Below are 14,890 nucleotides of genomic sequence, written 5' to 3' on the forward strand. Positions count from 1 at the left end.
GCTGCAGGGAGCCAGGAGAATAAGGAGAGAGGGAATAGGATTGAGGAGATTGCTCTGCTGGGAGCCAGCATGGTTCAATGGACCGAATGGCTTTCTTCTGCGTCGTAATACGTTATAAATACTCAATAGAAGACTGAAAAAGCAAATTAACCCTATAATTAACCTTATTATTTCAACGCAATCTGGAAAGTTTACATCTGTGAACTGTGAATGGAAGCCACACAAGGACATAAACAATTAAAAAAAGTCACACAAACACAGCTTGGGGAAACTCAAAAGTCTATTAGTGCAAAAAAACATATCATTAAACAAGTTACAGTACAGTCTTCAAAAAGTAACAAAGTCTTGACTGCTTTGCAAAACTAACCCTGAAGAGGAGTGAAAACATTACTTTTGTTTATAAATGGGTTTGAAATCTGCTCGGTGCCTGTAATGAGCCTTGGAAATCATCTGTAGGGATGAGTTCCTCTGTTGCACTCTGGCATCCTGCTGATTTGGAGTTGATCCAGCAGAAACTATTGAACTGGGAGGCACAGAATGCTGTCAGCCTCAGCAAAAGAGACCGTAGGAATTAAAAGTTTTAGAGAATTCAAAAATGAGGCAAGAAAAAACACCTCAGTCCCAGGACACAAATTAGACTTAACAGAATGCCAGACTGCATTCTAACTGCCTTTGTGGCCCTGAATTACTTTACTCCAAATGCTTCTCATGGGTTTGCAACTAGCTCAGATATTCGAAGGGTTCTCCCTCCCTATTCAGAGCTGGTAACTTTTGGGAGGTATTGGCAGCATGAATTTGCATTTTCAGTGGGTGGGGGAAGCTGATCGAGTCACCGCCTTCTGCCTGATCTTTGCCCTCTCTCAATGGCTTCTGCTAGCCCATGATAAGATGTCTTGACTACACTCTCAAAATGCACCGTGCACAGAGTTTGTGTTGCATGAAGCTAAATACTTTAATGGGCCATTAATGGGGGTGAAGAGAAACAAATGTTTCAACAGAAATCTTGTGAAATCTGCTGCAAATATGGATGTGTTTTGCTTTTGTTGTTCCAGTCCTATTCCGTGACTGTGCAGATCAATGGGGTGATTAATATTGACACCAATGCACGAGGAAAAGCCTGACATACGTGCTGGAGTTTTTGGTATCGTGGAATATCAAAGGGAAGTAGCTGTGTCCTACTCTGATGATGATGTTTTTGATTATGTGGTTCCAGTTGTTTATTTCAGGGCTACCCAGTCAGAAAATGGGCTTTGGTCAGAGTGAAATGGGACAACGACCATTCTCGGGTCATTTCGTGTCACGTGAAAGGACTTCCCGGCCTGAATTGAGTTTGCCTGTCTGCTGCCACTTCAGTGCTGGGGAAACCGGGCTGTGTTGTCCGGGCGCGGCCTCTGTCAGTCACTTCCAGTGACCTGACAAGAGGTGTACAGTTCATCAGAGTCAGGGACAGGGTGAAAGGGCAGAGCACTCCTTTCCCTAACAAGGACTAAAAGCAAGAGGGCATACATCAAAAGTTAGAGACTTAAAAGGGACATCGGGGCAGTTTCTTCACGCAAAGATGATGTATATTTGGAGCTGCTAGAAATAGTGGCAGGCACTTTGGCAACATTTAGAAGACATCTAAATAAGTACACAGGTAGGGGAAATGTAGAGGGATTTGGGTCAAATGCAGACAGGGGCTAGCTCACTAGGCATCAGTGGACCATGTTGTGTGACTCCAAGGTTTCTGTTGCCCAATGCTGGACTGGGATCTCACCAAGCCCCATACTTCTCTCCTCCACTGATTGGCCCAGCCTGCAATCACTGCGAGCATCTGATCCACTGATAGACTTGATTTCACCTTAAACTCCCGGCACCCCAAAAGGGCCTGGTCTTCCCCCAGTAGAGCTCCAGACCATCAACCCTGACTCCAGTGTCCTATTAGCCCAAATTGACAGCCCTTTCATCACCCTCCATCAACTCTCAGCAGCTCCAAACCTCTGGTTCCACCATCGCTGTCTCTCCTCCCCCACCTCATATCTGATCACCAACCCAACCCGCACCCAAGGGAACCCACACTCTTTCTCCCTCTCTCTTCCAATGCCTCCTGTCGCCCACTCTGCCCTGGTTCAGGAAGACCCAGGATGTAAAGGAAACTGTTCAGAAGCAAAGTTCTGGTCTCAGCTCAGCTGATGTTCACTGCAGTGAACTCACGACTGACGATTGCTGGTGTGTCACACAGCAACCGTTCAGCGGGCCAACAGAAGACAGTGCAACGTTGTCCACACTTACAGCCCTGGCTTAAGTTTGTGGATTGGCCACGAGAGGGGAGTAGAGAGCAGTGGGTGTTTATATAACCCTCTGTCTGGAGACAAAAGAAATGAGAATTAGAGGATAACCGCGACGAACGATCCCGATAAAAGACAGCAGCCACACTTCAGTGGTTTGTAGGCAACTCAGGAGCTGCACATTTAAAATATCTGCAGACCACTTGGCTTTCCTAACACGTTCGCCATGATTGATGATCATGGGACAGCCTCACTGAACCAGCAGACTCATTGCTCAATGTACACCAGGACATCCCATTCAGCCACAGTGTCAATCTCCCTTGGCACTGACCTGCAGACTTTCTGTCATCGTTCGCCCAGTTCAACTGATGCTACATCGCTTGTTAAATGGAAGAAACTGGAGATTTGCATCTGCTGGGCTGGACTGGATGGATTGGAATCCCTCACATTTGACACCAATAGTCACCAAAGGCAACAGGTACGAACCCACATAGGCTGCTGTGCTGGTGGTAAGCCCTGCCTTTCCCATACTTCCAACCACATTAGGGTGAGGGGAGGAGATCAGTGAAGGCGGGGAACGGAGAACAGTCACAGCAGAGATGGAATGAACCTCATTTACAATATGAAGCTCCTACATCATGAATGGAATTAGACTGGGACTTACTGACCATCCAAACTTTACATCAAGATTTTAATGCAAGAAGTTGGCCAGTTGTCAGTCAACACTGATCGTATAGGGCAAGCAGGAACTGGGAGAGGGGTCATTATATTTCCCACCAATCTTTAGATCACTGTTAGTTGTGGATGGGAAGTATTAAGTTCACCAGGCAGAAGAACAAAACTTTTTAATCATGGGGTGCTCATAATTGAACTCAAATCCATGCAAATTTTGCTGAACAATTCTACCAAATGGAAACAGGAAACAAGTTACTGGTGTGAGAGAGAATGTAACATCCAAAGCAGTCCAGAAAAGTAATTACACAGTTCATACTCATATTATCACAATATACAGAATACAGATTTTATTTTCCATACTAATTTTGGAGAAACTTAAAAAAAGACATTCAAAGTATTTAAATAAAAAAAACTTTACACTTTCAGGCTACACCCAAGGAATATTTCTTTAAGATCTATGACAGAATTTTTTTAAATCAATTTTCTTTAAAAAGATGAGATGCAGGTTTGGTAATTGGAATAACCAAATTAAGAAAATAAATATAGTTGCAGACAGTTGGTGTCCTACAGGAGTTATTTTGATGGGCAGTTTTAGGGAGGGGTGAGAGGAGGGAGGGTGATAATGAGATGCTCATCCAAATTTCTCGAGCAAATTTCAAACCTTGGATCCCACCCTATGATAGAACCTGAGAAAATACCCATCATCTGTTACAGTACAGCATATCATTACACAATGATAACAGTAAGGCATTACATCACTCAGCCACAGCAAGAAAACACAAGACTTTGGAATCTACTGGACCTGGTTTCCTTCCCAGTTCTTGAGCTCCAGTGACATGGAGAAACCAAAGTAAAGGTGAAAAAAAACCTTTTTCCAAATTCTGAACTCTGTTGTTTTATATTTGACCAGCATGATATGTGAACAAGGAAGGCATTTGAAATGTTATGCAGGTAACCAGGCAGCAGGTGTCAACACCAGAGAGGGCAAGTATGACTACAGAAGAGAAATGAGACTCTCGGGGACAAAGATTTTATGCATTCATACATCATTCCTGTCTGTTACATCTCTAGAGGACATGTTGTCCCATTAGCACTAGGTTAACTTTAAAACAAGAAAGGAAAAGGAATGTCAAACATATTCAGCATTTATTCAGGAACAATGACATCACAGACCATGTAAAATGCCAAAAAGGTGCATTCCGCTCCCCCCCCCCCCCACCTTGGGGTATATGTTGGATAGTGGATAGAAAAAGATGACATACAGAGGCATTCTCATACAGAGGACTGGCAGGCTCATGTACATCAGAGACCGACCACCCCCTCCCTCTGTAATTGTAACAAGTAGCGGTGCCGACCACAGAAATGCCAGGGTCATGCATACCTCATTCCAATCTCCAGAGACAGTACCATACACTCCTTTTTTTTGCTGTATATTTGCAAGGCATCTCAAAAAGTTTAAGGAAAGTCCACATGGCTGCCAGCACAGGTCGGCTTTAATCCAGCCATCCTTGTGATTTTTTTTTCCAGCTTTGAAACAATTGCTTTCATAGTTTTAATTCTTACAGAGTAAATCAGCTCTCTTGTTGTCTGTTGCATTTTAGTGTAGATGATGTGGTGGGTTCAAGTTATAAGGAACCATGAGACTGTGCAGGTGACAGCTTTCTGTACGAGCTGGGATGCCCAGTTCGAAGAAGTTTGGGAAGGTGAGGAGGAGATGAGGGAGTTTGTGTCAAAATCATGAGAGTGGCAAGCCCCCACAGGGAAGAAAAGCAGGAGAAAGTCTAACATAATAGCAATATTCTGCTTTTGAAATGATTAAATATAATGCTAATGAATGTGGTGGAAAACATTACAGTATATTGATCAAACTCAACTATTATAATGAAAAAGCACTTTAAATCAAAAGACAGAACTAATTAGGGATTTCACTCATCAGAATCATTAAAGCAAAATTAGGAGCTTCAAGAACTGACAGAAACAGTTTCCACTGAGTCCCAAAGCCCTTATTCCAAAGCGCATTATTATAAATACAAGTCTCCAAACATTCCCAAGCTGCCAATTGTGTAGAATAAAATCCTGTAATCTTCACATGCTCCCTATTTTGCTTGTGTGTTTTTTTATCATTTTTTAAATCTTGCCCGTTGTATTTTTTGTTGTATAATTTATAAGGTTGTGCAGCAGTCAAATGCAAGATATGAAACTTAAAACTGGAAAAATTAATAATGGGCAGAAAAATTCAAAGTATACAATATATGCATAACAGTTCTCAATTTCTTTGGATTTTTCAGTATAAAAGCTATGTATTTTGGACTATGCTGATTGATTTAGTGGTTTTATTTACAACAAGATTTACCGATAGCCCAAAGTGCAATTTGAAATTCTCTCTATTTCTCCACATACCCAGTTTAAGAGTCTATGCACACACAGTATGGAATGTCCCCTCTCTGCTTTGGCAATGCATTACACACAACATGCCACCTTGCATCTAAGCTCCTTTGCTCGGATTTTGGAATAAAGAAGGGAAACTCATGAAACACAACAGTAAGTTTTCTAAAACAAACTGCTGGAGGAACTCAAAGCGGCATCCCTGCATTGACATCTGAAACATCAACGATTCCTCCTCCCACCCCCCCCCACCCGCCAAACAGATGCTGCTCAATATCCAGAGTTCCTCCAGAAGTTTGCTCTCTGCTCCAGATTCCAGCATCTGCAGTCTCGTGCCCCCAGTAAGTTTTCTAAACCCTAATTAGCTTCTATTACTGCATTTCATTCCAGATGTTACATAACTTTAAGCTTTAAGCTCGAGAGGTGCACGCAAAGCCATTTAGCCCAATGAAGATTATTTCTCTAATACATCAACTCTCCTGGCATTGCATCCAACTGCATCTTGAAGTCCTCTGTATCTTTTGCTCTTCACATCATTGCCAGACAGAAGATTACAAAAACTTTATTTCTGGGCTAACAGCTAGTTTTCAGATGCATCTTAATTTCACTTCTCACTGATGAAACAGTTCTGACAACGGGTCCTGGGCCAGAAACTTTAACTGTGTCTACATTCCGCCTAACCTGCAGGACGGCTCCACACCTTCTGTCCTTGTTGTTGAAACAGTGATTTATTCATTCTACATTTTACCGGCGTCTTTGGGATGCAAAGACCTAGCCTTTCTAAGCATTGCTCATAGCCTGTACTCTCTATGTGTACAATTGGTTTTGTTGCATTATGCCTCCCCTCTACATGCTCCATCTGGTTTACTCAGTTTTCCAGTAAAACTCCAAAATGAATTTAAAATATTCATTCTAAAGTACGGTACAAAAAATGTGATATTCTTGCGATCTCAAACTCTAAAGTTACTGGATGTCACAATAAACATCTCAGGGTGGAGGGAGATTCTAAATGGACACAGTAAGGAACTAGACAATAACTCTTTGCTTTTGTCTATCATTACATGTGCTAAGATGTGGAGTGGCCAGAGTGCTGATTCAGCTAGCAGGACTGAACAAAAATGAGCAGATTTAAAAACGATTAGACCATTTTCAAAATTCAGACAGAAATAAATTACATGAATTGTTACGTTGTGATCAAATCGATCTCAACTCCTTCAGTGGATGTTAGAAAGCTACAAAACAATATTTGATCCACTAAATGACCAACAGGGGGAGTTCAGTTCTATAAGATTTCCAATGTACTGCTTAGAAATAGTTTGCACTATTTCAGTTTCTGGATTCTAACAAATTAAAAGTTATTACATGTCAGTCATTATCTGTTCACATTATGGAAAACCAGGAATGGGAGAGGGTAGGCTTAACAATGTGCTTATTAATCTATCAAAGACTCATTAAAAATAATTAAAATTCCACAATAGGAATGTTTTCTGACTATCTGTTCACAAGGCACCAGTAAATAAAACCTACCAATACTTACAGCTACTAAAGGGATTTATTAATCATCTTCCAAGGAACCACAATTGAAATGATGCCAAATCAGAGCATTTTAATAGTTTTAGAGCATGTTTACACTACAGATTAATTCTAAAGGTGTGACACAAATCTGAAGTTGTACCCAACCCAATTCTACAGTCAAATGCCCCGGAGGGGCAGCCTCTCACTTGACAAGATATGGTGGGGCAAACACAATGTGGCACCAAAATCAGCTTCAAGAACTGATGGTTTAGCTTTGCATAGATTTGAAGTGTTTTAAACGAGAGCTGCTGGTTGCACTGGCCACGTTTGACTAAAAGGGACATATTCAGAATGATGTGATAGCAACATTTGTCAACAGCACATAATCATCACACACCGCTTCCCCAAGTATGCACTAGAGGTTTACAACGTGTGCGATCCAGCTGTTGTGCGACTGACAATATCCTAACTTGTATCCAATATGGTTTTGAATCAGGACTGCCAATTCTTGTAAACTGTTCTGGATTCTTATGGGATTATAGATAGGAAGTGTGCATCTTTCAATTCATTGAATATTTTTATTTATTAGATAGTTTTACGAAATATCTCTGCCTTTCTTTCACTGTTTAGAATGTTTGTAGATCATCCTCAAAACGGACCACATTAACCAAGCCCCATTGCTGTGCCCTAACTGCTTAGTAACCTAACCTCTTTCACTAATTTACTACCAAGTTTTCCTGTATGTGCTGGGGTGTGGAGGGTTACTACATTAAAGGTGCTATACAAATGCAAGTTGAGATAGGCTAGTGGGGTGGGGCTGCTTAAGGTGGCAGGTAGTGTGATGGAATTCTCCACTGCGCTTAGCCAAGGTTGTACCGGCTGATCAGGAGAAATCTGAATGTTCGTTCCCATGGCCTGCAGATGAAATGGGACAATGAGGGAGGCCAGGCACCACATGGAAAGCCTGGAGTTAAAGAGGTGACAAAACCCGAGAGGCCACGGCTGAATTTCAGGGAGTTGAGGAGATATAAGCTGGCATAGTTACGTGGCCAGTAGGGTTACCGTCTCACAGCGCAAATGACTTGGTTTAAGTCTGACCTCTGGCACTGTCTCTGTGCAGTTTAAACGTGTTCCCTGCAACCATGTGGGTTTCCCTCCAGGAGATCTGGTTTTCTCCCACATCTGCAGTGTAGTAGATTAAATAGCCCTGTAAGTTGTCCTGAATAGTAGAATCTGGGAGACTGATGGGAATGTGGGAAGAATAAAATGGGACTTGTGTAGGATTAGTGTAAGTGGATGTTTGGTGGTTGGAACGGACTCAGCAGCCTGAAGGGCCTGCTTCTGTTTTATATGATGCCATTTCTCCAAATCATCAAATTCACAAATTGTTTAAAGTGAAGTGAGAGGTGTGCTACTCCGAAACTGAACTCTACATTGAGCCTGTGAGGAGGACACGGAGACACAGGTTCCAACTCGTGAAAGGTACTTCTGACTGACATCAGGGACTCTCCCTCAAACCACCTTGCATCCATCACCACACACAGTGCAGGCTGAGTGTTGGAGGGGCAAACACAAGTTCATTCAAGGAAACAGCAGCTAGGAGCTTGCAAATGTAGACCTCCTTCAGGGCACAGAAGTTGTGCTTAAAGAGAAAAAAAAATCTATCCAACAGTACCTGAAACCCAATTTCCAATTTCCTTCAGCTATTGAAAAAATGTTCAAGCAACGATTTAGTGTATGGCTTCAGCAGATTAAATGCAGCAAGGGGGTGATTATGACAGGAAAGCATAATTAAAACAAGATCAAATACAACATATTACCAGAACAGAAAGGCAGACAGAACAGTTTATAATAATCCAGTGATTTGACAAAGCTCCACAGGGATAGAGATTGGGTGATTAGGTTAGGGGAAGGAGAAAGGGAGATTTTTCAATATATTATATATGTACATATATATCTGATTGCCCACATTTATATGGCTATCCACTAATTATTCTGTTCATTAAAAATCTATCATTGCCAAGGGCACAAATATTTGCAAAGGATATGCCTGTCAACCTGGCACATCAGTAAGTCCAGTTAAATGGTCCAGACGTTTTCGAGACCACAACTAACTGATGCTGTGTTTCATGAGGATTCCAAGTACAATGTTACTCTAATATTTATGACACTTCATCACATTTGTCATTGGGATAAGAAGTTTACAATTACATTACGAGCCTTTTCATTTGAACACTCTCAAATATACCACATTCCTGCATAAAACATGCATCTTGTTTAAACAATTCTAAAATAGTTTCTCTATCAAGAGAAACTACTGTATATTTCAGAACAAAGATTTAAGCAAAAAGAGAGCCACCAACCCTTTTCATTACACACACCTTGTTCAAACACATTTTCATACAACTTCCAAAGACACAGTCTATGGCTTGTATGAAAATGACAAAACGCTCCAAGCACAACATAAAATTGGGTTTTGACTGTTGGTATTTTTGACCTTGCTGACTATTTGTCAACTAGAAATGCATGCTGAAGGTGTTTTCTGCAGCCAGCCGTGCCTGCTACTGCACGCTGAAGTCTGTTTTAGTGCAAAAAGAAGGAATGTGGTAAAAGGTTGCCTGTAGTGGTGTCTAACACTCATTTCCCTCAAAGCTCCCACACCTGCTCCTTTTCATACAGTGCTGAAATACACAACTTGCCCCATAAATTCACTATCAAAAAGTAAAAGGTCAATCCATTAAATAAAATCTCATTAAGTGAAATACATATTATTTACAAACCCACACTAGGACTTGGTAGCCAGAACAATTCACCCAATGTTGCTTCAGTTCTCCGTATGAGGCTAGATATGGTTGCAGGGAAGAAGCCCAGCTGGAGGGGATTTTGTGCTACAGATAACCAATCAAGTTACCAGGCAGTTCTGGAGGAGCTGGTTATTCAGTTAAATACTCAATAGAAATTGGGAGATTTTGTCATCAATAATAAACTCCAAATCTATTCTTGAATGATGAGGGCTTAATTAGAATATACATTCTAAAAAACGTTGTTAGAACTCTTCTCTTTCAAATGTCCACCTATCTTTAAAACTCTGCTTTAAGGGGTCAGTAAACTGTCCCAATCTAACCGTGATAGAATGATATGAATACTTTAGGAGGTGTATTGTCTGCCTCACACATTGTACTTGGTAGTAAATTATTTTATGAGAAGTGGAGGAGTCATTATAGAAATATTTTTCATCTTGGCGATTCATTATCAACTTTCAGCAATCGTTTTCACATTTTGTTTGGTTGGATACAGTCTGACAAAGCTAAAATTATTCATGGGATGTCACTCCATGCAAGAGAGCTCTGTGGCTAAATTTAATTACTTGAAAACAAATTCCTGATAAATATTCTTGATTAACTGGGATAAAATATTTTTTCTTCATAACACTTTAGGCCTCTAAGATTTCTCAGTTCTCACGATTTTCAAGAGAGAATAGCTACAATAAAATAATTTACAATTTCTGCCTTAAAATTAAATAAAACCTCATTTCTTAAAATTACTTTGCAATTTCATTATTTTACCCCTTTCTCATATGGACCAAACTGATCAACACTGGGCAAGGGCTTTGTATGACCCAGCCCAAATTAAGCTCTTGGCTATAAGTGCAATGAGCTTAGAGGGTCTATATAATTATTATGTTACAAAATAGAATTAGTAGTTTTCTCACCCTTTCCCTTTCTCCATATTTGATTGATTAGGGATATCACTTGTAAACATTTTTACAAAGGGTCCAGATCAATAAACTGATTGAACCCTCTATATAAAAGTGCTAGGCCTTCCAAATTTATTGCTAACCTGAAAAGGTATAAGCCCTTTCCACACCGTCTCACTCCCGAATCCTTTCAAATTCACTATTGTCACACATACCATACATTCAGTAAACGCTCTTTTAAAAACAACTAAATTCTTAGATTTCAAACCAGTTTGCAAAATTAGCAAAAAGGTTTGTTTTTAAAAAATAAAATGACTTGGAACCTGACTTTTGAAACAAAAAGCTAAATTTTCTTTTAAAAACTCTTAAGAAACTTATTTTACCATAATTGATCTCATTACTGCTGTTCCTGTCCTGTGTTTGTACTGTATAGTCATAAACTTGAACACTAAAAAAGTTACTTAAATCAAACTATGAATTTTTTAAAAAATCATAATTTAACGTTATTTTCTAGTTGATTAATATTAGAAGTTGACCAATGCTAATACTGGGATCTGTGGCTTTGTTGGGATAAGTACCTGTACTAGCCTTGGTCGCTGATACATTTATCAATTAGCAGAATCTGCACTGATAGCAAGCATCTCACTTTGTACCAAGGATCAATACTCAGAAGTAACCAGTGCTTCATGAGTGTAGCATAGATCAACTCCTACTTAAGATTCTAGCAGTGATTTCCTTTGTCTAAACTGTAAAACAAGAGGTCTAGCACTGTACTACTAAGCTATTTCTGAAATAAAGTAAAAAAAAATCCTTCTCGCCCATTTTTGTTTAAAAAGGATGAGGAACTACTAATAGAAGAAGATTTGTGCCCCTTTACCCTGCCCATCCCACCCACCTTCTTGTTACCATAATTTGGTTTAGCTTTCACACAATTGGCTTTTGCCTTCTGCAATTAAATCCTCATTTACATTCAGCCTCTCAGACTCTTCATTCTCCAAAAGCTTGGAATAATTTTCTTCAGATTGATTTTCAAAGTGCTGCGGGTTGCTGTTTTCTTCCAACTCCATGCTTGTGTTGGCAGCCTCTTCCACGGTGCCCTCTCCACTGACAGGATCGTTTGATCCCTCGGACACAAGGCCACTGGTGTCCCTCACCCGAGGCTTGCGCCCTCTTGTGGAGGGGGTGCCGTTGCAGCCCTCCTTTTTAAGGTGCCTGTGCAGGTGGTCTGAGCGAACGAAGGTCTTGAAGCAGGCGTCGCACTGGTACGGGCGAAGACCTGTGTGAACGCGCATGTGATTCTTCAGGTCGTAGTTGTGCGCAAACGCAGCTCCGCACTCGATACACAAGTAGGGTTTCTCTCCTGTGTGCTTCCTCATATGAACTTTCAACTTGTCCTGTCTGGGTAAACAAGGAAAAAAACATTGGTTAGAAAAAGTAAGGTGTTCACTTCAAAGAAATGGAGTTTATCTCTGGGCCCATCAAATAACCTTCAACCTTCCTTCCATCTTTAAAACACGCATTTTTAAGCCGAACCTTTGGCTGTACTTTGCACCATGAAGCTGGCTGTCATATTCGACCACTTCTGCACTCCAGCATCAGACTCAGAGCTCTTCATATGAGATTGTTTCATTGTGCAGCTTTTGTAAAAGGAGTATCTAATTGGGCTCTTTAAGGGATGGTATGGCGTAAACACGTTTGATAAAATGCAAGAAATTCCAGAAAATAATGACTTACGAAAAATATCTTTATAGACGATAGTTTCATATTCAGAGAAAATGGGTGTCGTAGCGGTGGGAGCAATGTGAGTGGGTATTGTGTACAACGGGAACATCAGGTGGAGGTGATCAGAAAACGGGGCAACACAGAACGTTAGCAAAGCAGCCTCACACCTTTCGGACAAGGGCTGTGGGTTCCAGTCTGGCTACACCCAAGGCCATTAAGACCATACCTCTTCCACTGATGTTAATATTCAGAAGCTCGCACTTTTACATATTACCTGGCCCTGTAAGAGGATTACCAGAGCTGCAGCCTCATGGTTCCAGTGGCCCAGGTTCAGTCCTGATTTTGGGTGCTGCTTGCAGGTTCTCCCTTTGATCACTCCCGTTTCCTCCCGCTTTCTAAAATCACGTCAGCTGGTAGATAAATTGGCCATTTAAATTGCCCCTGGTACGTAAAAGTATAGCGTAACTTGAAGGAAGGGAGGTGCTGATGGGAACGCAGGGAGAATAAAACGGGTAAAACCTGTGTGATAGGTTAGTGCAGACTCGATGGGCCAAAGGGCCTGTTTCTGTGCTTCTATGGAGGCAGTCCACACTGTGGCTTTTTGAGTAACAGAAAGTCTCCCTGAGCACAGCAGCCCGTACACAGGACAAGGGCCTTGGCCCAGAACCACACCCCCACCCAGAGGTAGAAGAAAACCCCAGTTACCAGAATACAGTGATGTTACACTTTCAAAGGAGGTTCTGGAGGGAGATTCCTGGGGACAGGGATAATAAACGTAAATTACACAGCCCATTCTCAGTACTAAGTTAGCAGCTGACTGTATTCCAATCACTTCTGCAAACGTGGTACAACAATACAATGGCTTGTTTCTTCTCTCCACCCGCACTACCCACTAATTGGCACCATGCAGGATGGGGACATTCTTAATATGTGGCAGTAAACACTGTGTTATGTTGCCAAACCACTCACACATTCCTTCCTAAAACCCTTCCTCCGACAATGCCTCTGCTCAAAAGTTGATCTGCTGATGTCACAACATTAGAAACCTACTTCTGGATCAGAATTTCATTCTGTGCTCTCCTGCTTGTCCTGGGTGCAGCAACCTGGGTATTGTGCTTTAATAATAAATGCACCCAAGACTCCAGGCAAAGCCACTTAATTCATTAAAAATTACTATTCAACTTGTTTTAGTAAAATCTGTGCCTTTGAACATTGCTCCATTTACTAGTTGAACAATGCTGACTCTCCCCCACACAGCTTCACTGCATCATACAGAGTTGGGTGGAACAGATAATCTGCTGGAGGGGAGGGAGCATGTGGGGTGCCCAGCACTCCCCCCACAGATGCTGCCTGACCCTGAGCTCCTCCAGCAGATTGTTTGCTGCTCCAGATTCCAGCAGCTGCTGTGGAATGTGTTTCCAATACAAAGGTCAATGTTTAGCAACAAAATCATTTTGTGAAAAACCAGCTCTCTTCAAACCATGCTAAACTGCAGGATGCAACATTATTGTTTGGTAAATTTAGGAAGAAAACAGAATCATGCAAGAACTTTCTAAGTGCTGTTAATGTACCTGTCTCAACCACTTCCTCTGGCAGCTTAGTCCATATACTGACCACCCTCTGGGTGAAAAGATTGCCTCTCAATTTACTGCTAAATCTTTCCGCCCTTCACCTCAAGCCTGTGCTCTCTAGTTCCTGATTCCCCAAACCTGGGAAAAAGACTGTGTGCATTTATCCTTTCTCTGCCCCTCTCTGTTTTATACACCTGCATTCCAAACTGTGGTAAAAACAAGAGGGCATATGTTTAAAAACAGAGACTTAAGAGAGACATCAGGGCAAACTCTCCACGCAAAGGGAGGTGCTTATTTAGAACGAACTGCCAGAAACGGTGGTTGAGGGAGGCACATTAGCGACATTAAAAGCCCATCTAGATAAGTACGGTACCTGGACGGGAGAGGTTTAAAGGGGTACGGGCCAAATGTGGCCACTTGGGACTAGCTCACCGGGCAACGTGGTTGGCATAGTCCAGTCGGATCAAAGGGCCAGTTTCCATGCTCTATGACTCAAGGACCCCACACGTTTCCATAACTCAGACCCTCAATTCCCACCAACATTTTTGCAAACATGCTACAAAACTAATGGCCCCAAATCCAAATCAGCTTCTGCTGCTAGTTGTGAACCATTGAAGGGCATCAGCAATTTCTCTGGAGTTGCTTTAGAAAGTTGTTCTCCTTTGCACCGGACCCCAAGCTTCTCAAAAAACAACCTCAACCAATAAACTTGAACAAGAAATGAACCAATAAAAGTAGAAATGAAAGAAAGAAATACGTGCAAAACACCTTCCTTACTAGGCCCTGGCAGGTTGCCTAGTAACCTTTGTGCTGGCAGATTCAGAGGTGTTCTGTGTGAACTTGCTCTCAGATTCCATCCTTTTCCTGGATGTTACAGGAACCTTGGTAATGAGTCATCGAAATCTGACTGATGTGATGCATTGTAAGAAAGTGAATCCACTGAATGTAGAGGAAGAAATGTACCACAAACAAGAGAAACTCTGCAGATGCCGGAAATCTGAGGAACAGACACAAAATGCTGAAGGAGCTCAGCAGGACGAAGCGTTGACTGCACTTTT

The 14,890-nt window shown here is 41.6% G+C and overlaps 1 protein-coding gene across 6 annotated transcripts in view; it reads right to left on the minus strand.

Moving 5' to 3' along the window:
* Positions 1–270: 270 nt before the first annotated feature.
* Positions 271–14,890, minus strand: part of LOC140188390 (zinc finger and BTB domain-containing protein 7A-like) — a 155,548-nt gene continuing 140,928 nt past the window's right edge. For all 6 annotated transcript variants that reach the window (XM_072244619.1, XM_072244617.1, XM_072244621.1 and 3 more), the window contains one exon: positions 271–11,937. In XM_072244619.1, coding sequence (XP_072100720.1) covers positions 11,457–11,937 — 481 coding nt within the window. In that variant the 3' untranslated portion in view covers positions 271–11,456. The remainder of the gene's footprint in view (positions 11,938–14,890) is intronic.

Source organism: Mobula birostris, chromosome 26, assembly GCF_030028105.1.
Source record: "Mobula birostris isolate sMobBir1 chromosome 26, sMobBir1.hap1, whole genome shotgun sequence".
Classification (NCBI taxonomy): Eukaryota; Metazoa; Chordata; class Chondrichthyes; order Myliobatiformes; family Myliobatidae; genus Mobula; species Mobula birostris.